Source organism: Lipophrys pholis (genome assembly GCF_963383615.2).
Source record: "Lipophrys pholis genome assembly, chromosome: 15".
Taxonomy (NCBI): Eukaryota; Metazoa; Chordata; class Actinopteri; order Blenniiformes; family Blenniidae; genus Lipophrys; species Lipophrys pholis.
In genome coordinates, this window is record NC_137642.1 from 22,385,454 (window position 1) to 22,403,133 (window position 17,680).

Genomic DNA, 17,680 nt, shown 5'->3' on the forward strand with positions numbered 1-17,680 from the left:
GAAAATTACAGGTTATCTCTGTATATGCATGGCCTTTCTTCAGATACTCTCAGTGTCCAATTACATGTGTTTGAAGTTATTTTGTGCCTATAAGTTTACTATAGCTGTGAGAGTGAGTATCTCTGTGTGTTTTCCTGTCTATAGACTAGGAGCCTGCGCTGTGTGTACCCCGCCTGTGGCCAAAGTATCGTATTTATATGTATGTACGGTATTATTTAACTCCCTCCGAGGACAAAGCTTGCAGCTGAGATCGGTGTGAGCGCTTAGTTTAGACCTTGTTTACAAAAAAACGCCATCAGCTTGCGACAAATATCGGATTCAGACACAGCAAGAAACTACAAGACAATAAAGCTGATCTCAAATTACAAATTCTCACTCCTGCATACCAGTAAGCTCAGCTTGGTCAAAACAGGCATTTCTGAACCAACTTGCTTCACTTTTGAGGCTTTGACGTGAATACATTTTATTTTCTTGGCAATCTATGAAACCCATTTTATGAATAGGATGGGTCAAATGCAAAGGGATCGATAAAGTAACTTAACATTTGACCAATGTTCATTTAACCCTGATCAATTAATTTGGTTCACAAGAACACTCATAATTACAGATAACAGCGTTCCCCCCAAAAAATATTTATGAAGACGCAAAGTTAACGCAGGGAAACTCTTCCCATTTTTTAATGCTAAGCGAAGTTAATTGGCTGTAGCATCACACAAATGTGAATTACGCAAGTAATATTGAACTCCTCACTTAGAATTCAGCCTGTAAAACAGATATTACGTTTCCCAAAATGGCAAACTATTGAAAAAAATGAACACTTTGAAGGCATGATGAAAGTTAACGAGGATGGAAGACTTAGAGGGGGATGTCTTTAAGATGTTAGGCTGATGATGAAGCAACCAAACATAAATCTTCAGTGGAACTCCAGGAAAACGTCTTGTGGCCTTACCGCGAATGAGTTAACGTTGTTGTTATCCTGGATGTCAAAGAGCATCACAGGGCTCCTGGAGCTCCGTCCATGGTGGTCAGCGTCGTTTTTCATGAACTGCAAGACAAAAACAGATGAGTGTCAGCGCACACGTTTCAAAATTACAGCTTTTCTCTGGCGATGGCATCCACATATTGACCTGCTGTAAATATTTCCGTACTTCAGAGGCAGCCAGGTTGCGTTACCCTATAGGTGGACATTTCAACCTCGCAGCAGCTTTTGAAACAGAAGCCAACACGTGAAACCCTATAAATACTCGCCAGTAAATATGTCACTGTCCTAAATAAACTTTCAACCTCCAGTGGCAGCCGAGCTGTCACACCTCAGCGTAGAACAACAACAACGTGCAACCGTATGCTGAATTTTATGAAGACGGTAACTTTAGCTCTCAAATCGATCCTGGAAATGGAGGCCAGAAAACCTCCTGTTACAGTGAGGGAACCCGAAACTCACTGGATAAACACACAAACACTGTAAAACATTTGCAGGTTAGTAGTGCACACACACAACAACATGCACCTATAAGCAATGTGACTTGCTTGATTCTTCTTCGCTCTAAACTAGTATGCGCAAACCTTCAACTTCAAGCCAAATTTACAGGTTAGTTCCCCTCAAATCAGAGAATCTGCTTCAGGGAGTCAAACTGTGGACAAAAGGCTTCGTTCCAGAGTGAGCCTGAGATGCAACACTGCACACCATGCAGAAGATACCTCTGCAGGACTATTCTGCCTGCTGCCCAGGGCTGCGCGGCCCCTGTCTTCCCCTTCTGTCAAATCCTTCTCCCCCCTCAGCCAGCCCTCCAGCACCGGCCCCCCACATGGGCTCACGCTGCGCGACAGCCGCTGGGACGGAGGGGAGAGGAGGAAGTCCTCCCCCTGCGGTGGGGTGAACGTGACGAAGGGAGTGGTGGAGTTGGGTCTAGGAGGGTATGGCGGGGGTAGAGGGGAGGCAGCTGGAGAGGCCGTGGGGGAGATGTAATAGGGGCTTCCAGTGATGGGAGGCACGGGGCTGGCAGAGTATGGCGGGGGCAGGTACTCGCCACATCGGTAGGACACGGTGGGCAGCGGTGGCAGGGGAGGGGTGGGGGCGGCGGGAGGACTCCCGCCTCCCACGGTCAAGGAGATCCATTCGGAGGAGATGGCGTGGACCTCAGGGGACACGGAGCGGCGGGGGGAGCGGGGGAGAGGCAGGGGTGAGGTGGTCAGACGGTTACGATACAGCTTTTTAACACAACAGGACGGAGGAAGAAAAGAAGGAGGGGATGAAGAAAAGGAAAAGGAAATGAAAGATGAGACAAATGCACTAAAAAATGAAAAGATGTTTCCAAATAAGATCAATGTGATACGGGTATTACCTTCCACTGCATGTAATCAAGCGAGCAGTTCTTACCTGAGGAGAAGCGTTGGTGCTGCGCTGTGGCGACTGGCTGACGGGAGGGTCGGGGTACTCCACCCCGTTCTTGACCCGGGGTCTTTTGTTGACCTCTACGTAGGTGACCGGGAAGATGCCTTGGCGATTGGTGCCTGAGATCTTGCCTTCGTACCAGTTCTCATCGACTCTGCGAATCAGTGTGATCCTCTCTCCCTGCAGGGTCGGAAATACAGATTGTAAAAGCTTGTTTAGATAAAATAGAATTAATGATCACTGTTGGAGAAACAACGAGAACAATCTCAGCAGTTCTTGCTGGCAGTGTGAAAAAATCCAAATGTATATGATATATGTATAGATTAGAAAAAAATAGTGCCAGTAAACCACCTTGTTAACAGACTGGAGAACTGGTTTAAAATATTTCATGTTGTGTCTTTAAATTATCACTATTTTGGACTAAATAATCTCCTAAATGTTGACGCTGATACGTGCAATTCCACTGCCCACCTTTCTGAAGGACATTTCCACCACCGTGTCCCCGTTGAAGTTGAAGCGGGCGACGGCCTCTCCATATTCCAGTACTTGCACCGGGGCACTTTTCTTTGGCTGAGCTTTCTGTGTCGGGGGAAGAAGCTGCACAAATATAACAAACCCCATTATGATCAAGAACGCACAAGAGGGTTTCTAAATTTCACTTAGAAGATGTTTATAATACCAAAATAATCCTTATTAACACACTCTTGAAGCATTACTCCCTTTAATGTGTTACATGTTCACTGTGATTACAACAAATAGATCATCCTCATCCTCATCATCATCATCAAAAAAAGAAAACAGGCAAAGCCAACATACCTCAACATAGCTTCGAGGAAAAATACCAACTCGTCCATGATGTTCACCCTCATACCAGTTTTGATCCACTTGTCGAATGATATACACAATGTCTCCCTTTTGAAATGGCAATTCCCTTCAAATAACATATGATAACAGTATTAGAAGCTCATATTACAATAGTAAAAATAAGCATTTGTACCTACAAAGTTCAAATATACTTTATAGCAGTGTGCACTATATTACAGTCCCATTTCAGTTACATCACACACCCATCACTTCTCTTCTAAACAGTAATTTCCTGTAATTGTCTGAGTTTTTGGCACCATTTCATTACAAGCTGGTAACCCCACCTATGAGATGATTTAATGGGCCAAAATAAATTCAAACACATCTTTTAGCAATGTTTTTCATCGTCCTCAAATTCAACCCATTAAGATCTGAGCACATTTATTTTCATGTAAAATATGCAAAAACTGTCTGAAAGGGATGAACTCTGTCTGTATTTCTGGATGTAATTGTTTCTTTCATAAAAAAAAATAAAAATCAGGTCTTAATAAGTTCAAGCTAAAATGAAACAAAGCACTATGTTTCTGGTTACTTTCACTTACTTTAGAGTTTCTGCTCTGAAGTCGAAGCGAGCCATGGCAGGAGTTCTCTGTGTAGATATTTAAAGAAAAAAACAGGTGAATCAATTTATTATTTTTTTTGTTGGATGTAAGTTGTTGATCGTAAAAGAGACGAGCTCCAGCTCTATTTCGAAATTATTAACACTATCTGTACCAACACATTAGATCTTAGTGTCATTAGCAGGAGACATTCTTATCATCTGAGTGCATGGGAGATTATTTTACAACGTTTTCTGGAACATGAATTCATCACTGCCTCACATAAGAATTAAACATGCAGGTGCTGAAGCTAATTCCAGTCGACTATGGGCGAGTGCAGGATACACTCTGGAGAGGTCTCCAGTCCATCACAGGACAAACACACAGAGACAGACACCCATATTCACACCAAGGGGCAAATCAGGGTCACCAATTAACCTCACGCACATGTTTTTAAACTGTGGGAGGAAACTGGAGTACCCAGAGGAAACCCACTGCTCCACCGTGTGGCCTTGTTATACTATTAGTGTAATTTGTACATAAAGAAAATAATTCTTTAGTTTTGGATAAAGCAATCGATCATAAACATTCTTGTAGTGACAGAAATCTGCTGACGACAGCCTGGATCTTCAATCCTTTAAACCACGTTCACATCCTGGCTTACCCTATTCCAAGCTACTGTGTGTTGTTCATTCCAAGCTTGTCCCAGTAAATGATGTCAACAATTACTTCCATACATGATGTATGTACAGTAGATTGGGAAGTTTGAGCTGATGGATCAGTAACATTGACAATTTACCAATCAGCTAATTTTCTGTTCTGGTCCTCCGTGTTTATGACTTTGAGGAGAGTGGCTGTGTGTTTTTTCTGCAGAACTCCTGATGAGAAAAACACACAAACCCCTCCAACCTCTCGACAACCCAGACGGCCTGATTCACACTCGCACTGACAAAGGAGCTGCCGTCAGTCTTCCTGCTTACAGAAGGATAAAGCGTTGTATCGTACCTCCACGCCTGATTTCCTCTTCTCCGTGTTATCTGTGATGTTGAGCAGGTCTCCGAAGCGCTCGTTGGTGATGAACTGGTGGTGTGTTGGGACAACGCTCGTGTGTCGCCTCGACGCCGTGTCAGCCTCTTCCTGTTCCCGCTTCAGCCGCCGCTGCTCCTCCAAGATTTTCTGCCAGGAAACCAGACCAAAACATTTGTTCCCTCTAGATATAGGTCTCCTCTACTCTTCTTTTATTCATGTGAGATAGCCGCACAAACGCTCTTTTTTTTCCAAAAGAAATGAGGAACAAACTGGGAAAAAAACTAAACGTGTCTAAAATCGAAAGAAAATTCACCTCTTTGTCCCCATGGCGCCTCCGTAATACTTCATCCTGGCTTTCTCCGTGAGCTGGAGAAGAATCTGAAGCAGAAATAGACGTCATTAGGCTGTGTAGGAATTTCTGTGATGACCTCAAAGTTTAGCAATCTACACACATTTAACAAAAAAGACGACGATGAATTGGCAGTCAACTAATCAATTCTACTGAAAAGAATCATGAAAATATCACTTGGCATGCTTTAAATGGACACCATCATTTCTGCACCACAAAAACAAAACGGTATACCCACGCACACGCACACGCACACACACACACACACACACACACACATAGTCATGAGAAAACGCAAATCTAATCCTGCATGCACACAAGAATGAACACACCACAGTCGACTGTGTTCAATTAAAAAGAACCTCCAAAAACAAATGGAAGACAGAAAATGTGAGACCTACTGTATGTTGGCCAAATTAAACAAATGCATCGATAAAAATAAACATAGTTTTGCTGATGTTGATCGACCAATCATCATCCATCTACAACTGAATTTCCCTTTTACAATGACATAATGTGATCCCCACATCACCATAGATGTTTCCTTCTGTATCCCAGTGTGGGCCACAAGAAACAGCTATTGATGTTACGTATGATTATGTCCAGGAGTCGTGGGTTATGTAAAATCAAAAAAGTTAAAGCAGGAAACTTCCTGTTTGGCTCAGGAAGTAATGAAAAAATGGAAGATATGAACAGACCCGACAAGCAAATAAGAATACAAAAAAAAAAGAAAAAAAAAAGGTAAGACATCAGTTTGAGTATGCAATGTTGGAATAAAAACATCCTGCTTAAACATTACTGGTGAATTTCAGATAAACTGTATCGATGGACGCAGGTCGCTCATGTTCCAGTAAAGTATTAAAGGTGTATCATAGTTTTAGATCAACAGTGTTATATAGACAGTTTATACAACGGTGTTGTGTAGACAGGTGACCCATCATGCAGGGGAAGGAGCTGAAGTTGTGTCTGTTGCATACAGATTAAATGGCACACAGTTCTTGGTAAAGACTTCTTTATACCAGTGACTAGTGCTGTGATTATGGTATTATAAAGTAATGCTTTGCTGCAGTCACATGTAATTAGCTGATATGGAATTATTATTTGTGACATTTAGGTTGACTTGTCTCTCTCTGTCCTGCTCACTGAGCCCAACTTTTGCATTAATCCAGGCTGTTATCTCTAGTCAAACTAATAATAAACTGTATCCATAGTACCTAGAATGTATTCGTAGCCTTGAATTGACGTTTATCATCTCAGCTGAAATGACTTAAAAATAGGGGCTCCTGTACAGCTCCTGTATTTATGTAATGCTTACGCAGAGTTTAGCATACATGCATACAACTCAAATCTGATGTCCATTGAATATATACGTTACCGAAAGCTTCCTGAACCTCCTACAGTCACTGAGGTGTTTTGATGCATTTTGTGGGTTCATTGTGATCCACAGTGAAATGTAAGGGCGCCACACAACACACTCAGAATGAGATGGAGGATTTCTTGTAACACTGTCAACACACCACACAGACTAAAGATGGAACGTGGTGGCATTGCTTTGTGGAGTAAAAGAGACACAAGGTGATAAGAGAGCCGAGGTAAATGAATGAGCACAGAGGGAGGAGGGTGACAGTGGTGAAGGGATGAGATAGCCACCTCTGCGGTGAGCTGCCAGCGGCTGCAGTAGGTTCCCGTTGGCGTCCAAGCCCAGCCCGTTACTCAGGCCGTCAGTGTCGCCTCCCTCCCCGTTACTCAGCCTCTCCAGAACCTCCAGGGAGGACAGGCGCTGGGGGATCAGGGGCCTGGGCTCTGGGGACAGGCTGCTGGGCCTCTGGGTGCCCAGTGGCACTCTGGTGGCTAACAGCGTCCTCCGAGTTTGTTGGGACTGCAGGTTCTTCCGTAACCTGAAGGGAGCGGGGCCCATGAGGAAGAGGTTCCCAGGCAGCGTCTTCCTCTCTGACGGAGACGGCCTCTCCTGCTGGGTCGTGGCCTGTTGTCTCTCGTGCCTGAGGATGGTGGTGAAGCGGGTGTAGGAAGCCGGGCAGGAGCCTTTACATTTACTGGGCTTGAGGAGCAGCTGCTGGTTGAGGTGGTGCAGGAGGTGGTGGTGGTGGTGGTGATGGAGGTGGTTGTGTTGAGGAGGAGACTGTGTCAGCTGAGTAGAGGGGCTCTTTGAGTCAAAGACATTATGGGGGCTTAATTCTGGGGAAATCTTACTGAAAATCTGCTCAACCTCGGCCTCCGTGTTACAGGGGGAATCAGTCCGGATGTTCTCTCCGTCCACTGAGGAGCAAGCAGCCTGCTCCACATTTACATCGTCTGGTGACAAGGCCTCGTCCTCCTCTGTGCTTTTGCCCTCTGCCTCCACTTGGGAGCAGACTTCTGTCTGTGTGGTGTCGGCCACCAAAAGGGCCTCTGCTGACACTGCAGATGGCATGTAGAGGTGGGCGGGGCTGTGGTTCGGGCTGAGGCTGTGGCCGGAGTGCAAGGTGGGCAGGGAGGAGGAGCGCCTCGGAGCCGAGTTGGACCGCTGGATGATAATTTCAAACTCATTGACCCGTGACGACACGGCATCCCGAGGAATGTCGCCCCCGTCGTCTCCCTCCGACCTTTCACCTCCTTCAGACTTTGTTTTCTCGAAGAGCGAGGCCAGACTGCGGACACTGCCATGTGGGCTGCACCCGGCCGAGCTGGGACGCCGAATGAGATGCATGGTCTTGTACAGGCTGGAAAACTCGGACGTGCTCCTCCGGACGGCGGGGGAATCGTTTGCCAGGCCGTCCATGCACTCGCCGCCACAGCCTAAATGCTGCCCCCTCTCTCCTCCCTCTGCTCCAGCACAGTCTCCATCACACGGTCCTGTGTAGAGAGCTTCACAGCTGTGGGCCTTTGGGTGCCTGGCAGCTTGAGTCCTGCTGTCCTCGTTGCTGCCACTGGGTGGCAGCAGCCTGGGCTTGAATTTAGAGGGCAGGATTTGGGGTATGCAGGCTTTGGCAGCAGATAGAGGCTTCTTACTCTTACACTGGTTACCTATTGCATTACTGGCAAGAACCGATCGACTATTTACAGAGGAGCAGGGTGAAATTATATAGCCATTCCCACCTTTATAATCCACTGGCAAGCATGCAGGACAACAGAATAAACAACATATTAGATTACAATGATCACAGGATTACACACACTAAAACAGGCACATTTCTAAAGTAAAGACCAAATTCCAAAAAGTAGATGACAAGAAGGAAGCAGACTTGATGCACTGTGCATCAAGTAATAGATGAGTGTTATATTAACAGCATGGTACTGTAGTGAAAAGTTATGCTTTGGAAAAATGGGTCCGGAGGTAACAGATTCCTGTCTTACCACCCTCACTGTAAACAATTACATCACATGTGAGACACAAACTACTGAAACAGCAATATACCATGAAATGTCATGTGATGTTGGAGGTTATTTAGGAAATCTTAACACTCAACATGGTCGTGAATAATTCAAACATGAACAGAAAATAAAACAACAGTTTTGTGATGTCCATGTTTCATCCGTGTTCAGGGTGAAATTTGTCTCGGGCAGCATGAACCTCACACGCACAAACCTTTTCTACTAATAGCATTTAAACGGCCGGAGTGATAAATGGCTGCTGGCGCTGCTGTTAATACACTGCTCCCCTACACGGCCGTAAATAAAAAATGTATCCTGAGTAAACCGGCCCAGTAAAATACGACTATGGAAAAAAGCCTTAGTGAAATCTACGCGGCTGTTCCTGGGCTGGTAGCAGGCTTGTGACACTGCTGCAGATTGTACGGGGGAAATGACACAACACTTTCACATGCTGTGAAGCATGTCTGTAGGCACGAGTGACCGATCTGTCACACTTATATCCGCCAGAAAAAAAAAAAACACACTCCGAGAAAGTCGATGTGATACTGTATCTGTGGCTTATGGCAAGTAAAGAGTTACCATTCTGGCCGCTGAAAAGCCTAAAGGAGGCTCGGTTCAGAATAATACAGATACTTTTTCTTATTTCGTGAGCACAAGACAGGAACACATGATGAAGTGTTTGCTTTGTCGCTCTTGGCAGAAGACTAATGAAGGAGCGCGCTAGTCAGTTGACCGGAGAGCCAAATTTATTCACTGCATGTTAAAATGAGTAAAAACAACTGTCTCTGGTCGTCTGTGTTCGAAATCCACTCATCTATTCATAGGAAAATATTCCAATCTTGAGCTTGCGATTTTTTAAATATTTGTGGTGCACCTATCCAAAAGTAATGTAATGTCATGTACTGGGTCACACTGTCCCTTCCTTTCTCTTCTTTAAGTACCCCTCCCCAGTGTTTCTCTCCCCGGCCATGTGCACAGGCATTCCAGCCCCCGACCTCACACTGACAGCTGACTTCCTCATGCCTGCCCACCCTCTGTGTCCCTCCTGTTTATCTCAACCCTGTCTGCTGGGGTTGGTGAGGAGCAGTGCTCTGTTTATTAGGAGCTTGTACCTCCTGGTCTACGCTCTCTCTCTCTCTCTCTCTGGCCCTCTGCTCCCTGGCGCTGAAACAGTCTGGAGTCTTGCCCCAAGCCTGCCTAGTGACTGGCGACTCACAACTGGAGCAAGAGGAGGGGGGCGCGGAAAAAAAAAAAAAAAATCCCTCAAGGTTAGCTTCCGTCGTCTTAACAAGACAACCTCATTCGCACAGTGAGTTTTCCGAAGCAGATGGCCAGTAAACGTTTGATGAAAATGCACATGGCATCAATAATAAATCAAAGGCTGCTGAGGTGTGTGTGTGGGAAGGTGAATGCTGTGAGGTGATTGGCCAATGCTATGAGGTCTGGGAGCAAAGAAAACGAGTGGATTCCAAAAGAAAGGTAAACGAAACCACATGTATCCCTGTCAGACAACTTCAACCGTCCAACATCGGCTTCTGTGACTCATTGGTTCTGTCTCAGCAGGAAAGACCTTTAATGGCCGGCACTAACTAGCGTCTGCACACAGAAGCAGGCACACACACCTGTCCTTTTAACTGACCACATATGCGGAGTGGCCCCCGTCCTACCTTTAGAGGAGGAGGAGCTGCCTTGGCGCTTGTTTAGGGCCCGTAGACCTTGTAAGGGAATGTCGCCGCCCTCCAGGATGCTCTTGTAAACATGGCGGTCGCATTCTGGAGCCGTGGGCTCACTCGGGGATGATCCTCTGTCCTTCTCCACCTCGATGTGCCCAGACTTGCTTGGGGAGCTAGACAGAAAATTGGGAGGAAGGGAGTCAGATAATTAAACCCAGTCAGATTCACTCACAGAGAGTTGCATTACATGTTTTTATAATAAACAGAGGCACACACATTGTGTAATGAGCTGTCATATGGTTCCTATTTAGTATTTCTTGAGGTAATCCCTGTCTATGCAGACTTGTGAGAGACAGAATAAGCAGAGACCGAAAAAGTCAAACTCAGAAAGAGAGAACGTGGATGCTGGGAGAAGACATTGGCTACAACAGATATCCTGGCATTCCAGAGAGGCCATTGGGACAGATTTCTATAAATATTACTGCATGATGCATAGGCCGTCACCCTGCACCTGCACTACTCTCAGGTTTACGCTTTCACATGCTCTCGTATATTACTCACACTGCTGGCCTACACAATACAAATATGGTCATTAAAAAGACAGACTCCCGTCTATGTAAAATGAAGGGGAAAAAAAACTTTTTGGAAATAAGTGTTACAAGATGGACAAAAAATGTAAAAATGGGTTTAACATCCACACTGTTGCGCAAATGTATGAACACATAACTCTCCTTGCTCAGTGCCACAACAAGAAGCTCTTTCATCGCAGTTGGAAAGAAATTAGGTACACTGCTGATGGTGCAGAGCCATCAAAATAATGTTAGCTCGTGGTTACTTACAAGAAATCACCAACATTCAGAGTGGCTGTGGAAGATTTCAAACAATCTTTTTGGGAGGCACCTTGATGGCCAATGTTGATCTTTTCATCTGCAGCGAGTTGCAGTGACATTAAAGACGGCTAAGAACGTACTATTGCATAATGGTGACAGCTCTTATTGTGAGGTCATGTGAACGATTATATTAATCTTACACATACTTCAACAATTGATGATTTTGCTATCTATAAGTGGAAAATACTTCTGTACATACAGTGCTATCCGGAAACCCAGAAATGTGCTTTGGTCTTTGTTTTTTTTAACAGAGAAAATTCTTAAAAATTCCATACTGACTCTGAACACACACATAAAAAAGAAAAGAAAACATCCTTCCTGAAACACATGTGCCTTTGATGGGTGTCAGTTTATGAGCTGGGGTTTTCTTTGAAAACTTTTCAGTGAGTTTAACACCAAACCAATGGATTAAACAACTTGGATTAGGAAGCTCTGTTCAGAAACTTGGCCAAGATGACCGTAATGACTGGAGCAGATGGAAGGTTTTGGGGTAAAAAAAAAAAATGGAGGGAGAAGTTGATTCTCACTGAAACTATGTCCTTAGCTCCTTACGTTACACAAACAAAAGTGGAATCATGGGCTTTGTAAGCTTTGTTTCAACATGAGCTGCCGTTATCTTTGTTAATCCAGTTGCTGATCGTCGTGCTGCACACACACGCTCAAGGGGACATAACGGTTTTTTAAGTTATGCAGCAGCTGGGTGAGTTCCCTCTATCCCAGTGACATCCAGGCTGCTCCCTTCAAATAAATCACCACATGGTTCCACACTGCAAACACCCACCCCCTAAAATATAAAATATGGACAAAGGACATGCTGTTCTGGTGTTTTTGTCTTATTAACAGGATCTCCTCAGGAAGCCGGAGTCCCCATCCATGTAGGCGGGTGTGCGAGCTTTACAGGGTGGAGAGAGAGCACTCATTGTTATCTATCCCCCATACCAAGCCTTAAATAACCATCGAGATGCTGGAAGGATGAAGCGAAGGTGTAAAGCACAAGTATTTAAAAGGGAAGGGGAGACTTACTACTGCTGCAGGTCGGAAGCTGTTTCCAGGGGGCTGAAAGAGGGGGCACTCTGCAACAAACCAAACAAAGAAGTCATTGATAGATCCACAGGAAGGTCTCCTCCAGTTAGAACTGAGGCAGGCGCATTAGTAATGGCCAGATTCTCTCTTCTTTCTGCTCTCTGCCGCTCACTCGCTGCTCTGGGTTTGTGTCTCTGCTGCCTGGGATTCTGAGCTTCTCTCGACTGGGCTTGGCATAGAGGTGGCAAGCGTGTGTTTTGGCCTGCATGCAAGTTGGGGAAAACAAGCAGCAGTAAAGAGAGTGAGAAGAGAGGGGAGGAGAGGCTGGGTGGGCGTGCATCGGTCAGGGGGCGCCCATGCGGGGAGGAGGCTGTCACTGGCTCAGCCAATGAGCTGCTGTCTCCCAGTGAAGCCATCTCTTTTGTCTGGTATTGAGTCACTCTCATTACCACTGGACCAGACCAGGGGACAATTAACCAGCTGGTGGGGGAAGGAGGCCGAATTACACACACTCATACACACATTCAATGCCGCAGGGCAAATACTTGTCAAAATACATATGCTTTCTGACGAAGTAAATACAGAGGAACAAATTAATTGTCGACGCAAATAATAATGTTATGAAGACAATGCAAAAGGATAAAGAAAAAGACTGTGAGCACAAAGTGAGTGACTAAAAGTAAGAGGAGTATGAGAGTCAAGTGTTATTTGGAAGCAGATATTATCCTCAATACACAGAGGGGGGTAGTCATTGATTCAGTGTGGCAGCACCAGCACTAGCCTTTTGAATGGTTTGGAGCCAACTAATTTTAGCCCACTGTTTCTGTTGCTTTCCTCTTTTCGGACGTCACAGCAGGTAAAAATAACAGACGTGACACGGGCACTATGAATAAGAGCACAAGTGTTGTTTGCAAATACGATTGCACAATCCACGACCCAGCCAGCCCGGCCCTTCTGCTAATACCACATCCACTTCCCCACGGCACGGCCCAGCGCCCGCTTCCCCACACCGATGAGGAGACAAGGAACATTCTGGACAGCTCGTTTGCCACAACATGCCTTTGCACTTAGTTGCCAGGGCAGAAGGATCATTAATAACCTCTCAGAATAAGAGCCTATCTTTATAAGAGCAGAACATCAGGCCTGGCAGGTCTATAGTCTGATCTATTTATAAAGCCAAATGTTCCATGTCGACTCAGGAGAACACTGCAGTGTCACTGAATAATCTGCGGCACTTCCTCGCTCCTTCAGCGTCTTGTACGCCCCTCCGCTAAAATGTGATATCAGTGGGAGAAGAGAGTGTCCTCTGACACCCCATGGGTAATTGGGCTTATACACATAAAGCATCAGTGGAAAGTAAACAGGAAATAAGCATGGATGGCTTATCTGGAGTGAATGAATGGAATCTTAATCTGGTTGTTTACAAGATGCCTGATTTGTGTAACTTTATGTGAACCTTTCTTTATACATAATAGGCAACATATAAAACTGTGTACGTGGTGAATGGATTTAACTTGTATTGTGCTTTTCCACTGATTTATTAGTACTCCAATCGCTTTACTCACACACATCAACGGTGGCGGCTGGCGTGCAGCTCGATCCATCCAATGGGAGCAATTTGATATCAAGTAATTGACATGATATCATCTCACAACGCATTATTCTGTGAGAGCTGATATGACTTCAGAGAAACCGGGACTCAGGACTGTGTATCCTGTGAGATATCACAATACAAGATTCAGGAAGCTATATGAAGGCGGAGGGCTGTATATGGGCACCGACCAGGACATTCGTAACACTGATGACAACGTTTCTGCAGAATTTCATGTGCATGTTTCCTAACAGGTGTCCTCAGAGCTGTGTGCTGCTTTCATATTCAAAATAGCGATCATGAGTGGGTCATGGTAACATGGATCTCATTCTTTCCAGGGCCTTATTTGTGTTGATATGTTCTCATGAAAACAAAACAGCTCCCCCAGTGTGAAGGGCCTGTTATAGCCGTGCGGCCCCTCATCTCACCCTCTGCTAAATGCTTAAAGGTAAAGGTTAAGTGTATAACAGAGGTCAAATATGAAAGCACAATGAGCTGGCGGACTTACAGAGTTGCCTCCTTTTAGAATATGTCAGGTGGCAAGGTGGGGGTGGGAGTGGGTAACTGTGTAACTCAGCCCCTCACGTCAGCATATGCTCGACAGATGGAGTCACTCTGTCGGTAGTAGGGGGCCAAAACGAGCTTCCTGACCGTAGATATGTATGGAATTCCAGCTCCAACCAGCCGTGTATATCGATGAGTCGGATCGTAACTGTCACCGGATGAGTTTTCACACCTCTCTTAAACCTAGAACTTGTAAATATTAATCATGAGGCCCATTAGTGCGATTAAACGTGTCGCACTCACTGAGGGGCTTTCAGGTGAATAGAAGTGGCCTCCAGTAGTCAAGTAGGTGTGAATTGACCGGGGCGGGAAAAAAAATAGAGAGTGATTATTAATGTTTAATATAAGATGTTTGTTTTCAGGTTTTTCTTTTTCTTTTTTTTGCCAATTTGCAGTATGAAACCACATCATAATTGCTGAAAAGATAAGTATCAAAGCAAACAGCTGACCTTATAGTCGTAGATATTAACACTTCTTACCAAATTACTTAATTTAGAGGACAAGATGTAACAGAGTCAAGAAGACCTGGGTCTTCAATCCACCCTGGCATTCTACCATTTCTTGCAAACTTCCAGCCATATCTCTCCTCCGGTAATACCAAGTGAGCGCTGATATGTCAATCAAGCTCCAATGAGCCAGTGTGTCTGGCTGAGCCTTAAGGTCAAATACTGCACATACCAGGTGCAGCTTTAGAAGTGACTTTGACATTAAACAGGAGCCAGTCATCAAGCCGAGCTCAGCTGGCAAACATCCAGGCTGCCATGAGACAAGAGTCGCCCGCCTCCGCGGCTAAACCTCCTCCGCATATACCCCGACCCGGAACAGCAGACCCTGCCTCTGCAAGTGGTGGTGGATGCTGGGACATGACCTCATAGCCAGTGGTATAGCCCGACGGTGCCACCTCATATGATCCAGGGTGCGACGGCGTGACTCTGAGTGACAAGCCAGGGAGGAGAATCAACATCTGATTGTGGGCGGCCAGTGCCACACTTGTCTGGTGCCAACTGAGGCTCGAGGCTTGGATTTGTCATGACACCGTATCCTGCTTTGACGTGCCCGCGCCCCTTTGGATATTTTGGTGAATGCACCAAATAGCAGACAGACGACAATTATTATATCAAGTGCGCGGGATTATCCTGGAGCCTGATGCCCGCGTGGACTGCAGCCTCTCCAAGTGAAGAGTGACTTTTGGATGAATCACCCAGTCTAGTCCTCCAGTCCATTACGTGTTGTCGTTGGCAAGGATGCACATCAGGGTGACCAAAAAAAACAAGTCTTCCTCCGCTGCCACTATTGGCAGTATTCTGAAATACAATGCAACAATGATGAACAGCTCTGCTATTTAAATGGCACTTTATCACAGACACCTGTGCTTCTAGTGGAGTGTCATAAATCCTCATCTACAATCAACCTCATTAAGTATTAATTATCTGAACTGCACAGGCCACAGCTAAGTGATGAGGCACTTTCTGTAGCTTGACTGTCACTCCCACAGATGCAACAAAATGTTGGAATAGATCTCAGTTGATTATTTTGGACCAAATCAAGAATTGAGTCTTTCTAAATTGGATGAGGTGAGGACGATGAATGACAAAAACTTGACTGAGTCCTTTAAAAAGCCAATTCATTTTAAAATGTTACGGAAACTTAAAGAAAATGAGCGGTTGTGAGGAATAAACAGACACGGGTGTTTCATTAAATAACATTTCTTGGACAGTAAATTCAATAGATGTTCTTCTCAACATGCTCTCACATATTGCTTTATGTGCAGGATAAATCAAGAACTATTTGTTATAATACTGCAGGAGGGAGGGGGAGAAGACACCGTAGTAGTCCTCGTAGACAGACAAAGTATGTTTAGACATTACTCCAACACGAATGTTATCGCATGCAATAAGATACAATACGCTGTCCATCACTAGACAGCGACCACTTACCGCTTTGTCAAACTCCATCTCTGAAAAGAATTTATACCAAGGCTCATTCTCTAAATCTACATCTTCTGGACTTACATCCTGAGTCTATGGGGGGCATGGCAACGGGAAGAGGGGAAGAAAGACAAGAGAAGACAGTTCAGACAGCACACAATATAACACACCACGTTCATGGGGCATTGCAGACTGAGCTCCCTGCTGGCACAGATCAAGATAGCTGCTCATTTGAACATCAAACGTTTGTGCTTTAAAAAAAAAACTAAGTCTGATATATTGCAAAGATTCATTTCTTTTTCCTTGCAGAAAGCAAGATGAGAAGACCGATATGAAACAACATGGAGCTGACAGGTAATTTAGCTCAGCATATAGAGGCTGAAAACAGGAGGGAACAGCGAGCAAGGCTTTGTGACAAAATCCACTTCCCTGCATGTCTTTAGTTCACTAATTAAAACGTAATATCCCATTTGTCTTCTTGACTGTGTGAGGCTGCTGCTAAGCGACTAAAGTTGGAGTCAAAACGCCACTATACCAAGTAACAAAGCAAACCAGTATGGGGTGATGTGCCCCAGAACAGAGCTTCCAGTTGACTAATGGGATCCTAATGTTTTTACATTATAAGATGTAATTGTTAATGGTTGTTGGGATCTATAGGCAATGAGAAGCACAACTCTTCTCAAGTCTTTATATAGTCTGCAACTGTTGAAACGGTTCTAAACATGCTTAAAGATTTATTTATTTTTCTCAGAACCTAAAATGTAAAAATCACGTTGTGAAAAAGTATCCTCGTTTCTTATTCGCTGCCCCTCACTTTGAAAATCACTAATCTAGCATGTCAATATAATGCTTTTATGTCATAGTTTCTGTACAGATGAGACAACTTCATCTCAACATACTAATGATTAGGCATTTCTGAAGGTGGATTTTGTTGCCAGGTTCACTGCACCCCGCCGGGTTCAGTCTTTATATTGCCACAACCGCTAATATATGCAAAGATAAAAGGTGGTATTTCCCTTCTTATCTAACACATAAGGAGTGCAGCTCAATGAGTCTATCACTTGTTTTGTTGTGTTTATCACTGATGGTGAAAAGTTGCTATGAACTTCCCTTTCTGTTATGTAGCTCACTACTGAGGCTCAATAAAAAGCCAAAAGACTTAATCAGCTAAAAATTATTTACATTTACAGGTAAGACATGAATGTATTGCATCATAAACACCTAAAGAAGACCTATTATGTTAGTCTGCATGTTTTGATTCATCATTAAAAAAGTTAACAACATTTGGCGGAGCTGTTTAAAAGCTTTGAGGGATCAGTTTTGGACCAAGATTGCACGAACTAACATCATCTCATCACAAATTTTCTTTATAACGTGGTCTCTTTGATGCAAGGCAGCCTGCAAGACGATGTGGCCGAAATCAGAAAAACTCCACACTGAATGGAGCAGATTTATGCTGCTTTAAA

At 44.6% G+C, this 17,680-nt stretch overlaps 1 protein-coding gene across 1 annotated transcript in view; it reads right to left on the reverse strand.

Moving 5' to 3' along the window:
- sorbs1 (sorbin and SH3 domain containing 1) overlaps positions 1-17,680 on the reverse strand; it is a 45,832-nt gene that overhangs the window by 4,485 nt on the left and 23,667 nt on the right. The window contains exons 14-25 of the mRNA XM_080481731.1: positions 16,224-16,307; positions 12,132-12,181; positions 10,213-10,391; positions 6,824-8,281; positions 5,138-5,202; positions 4,801-4,971; positions 3,799-3,845; positions 3,209-3,323; positions 2,864-2,989; positions 2,378-2,572; positions 1,699-2,208; positions 950-1,045 (exon numbers count right to left, since the gene is read on the reverse strand). Of these exons, the coding sequence (XP_080337857.1) occupies positions 950-1,045; positions 1,699-2,208; positions 2,378-2,572; positions 2,864-2,989; positions 3,209-3,323; positions 3,799-3,845; positions 4,801-4,971; positions 5,138-5,202; positions 6,824-8,281; positions 10,213-10,391; positions 12,132-12,181; positions 16,224-16,307 (3,096 nt within the window). The remainder of the gene's footprint in view (positions 1-949; positions 1,046-1,698; positions 2,209-2,377; positions 2,573-2,863; positions 2,990-3,208; positions 3,324-3,798; positions 3,846-4,800; positions 4,972-5,137; positions 5,203-6,823; positions 8,282-10,212; positions 10,392-12,131; positions 12,182-16,223; positions 16,308-17,680) is intronic.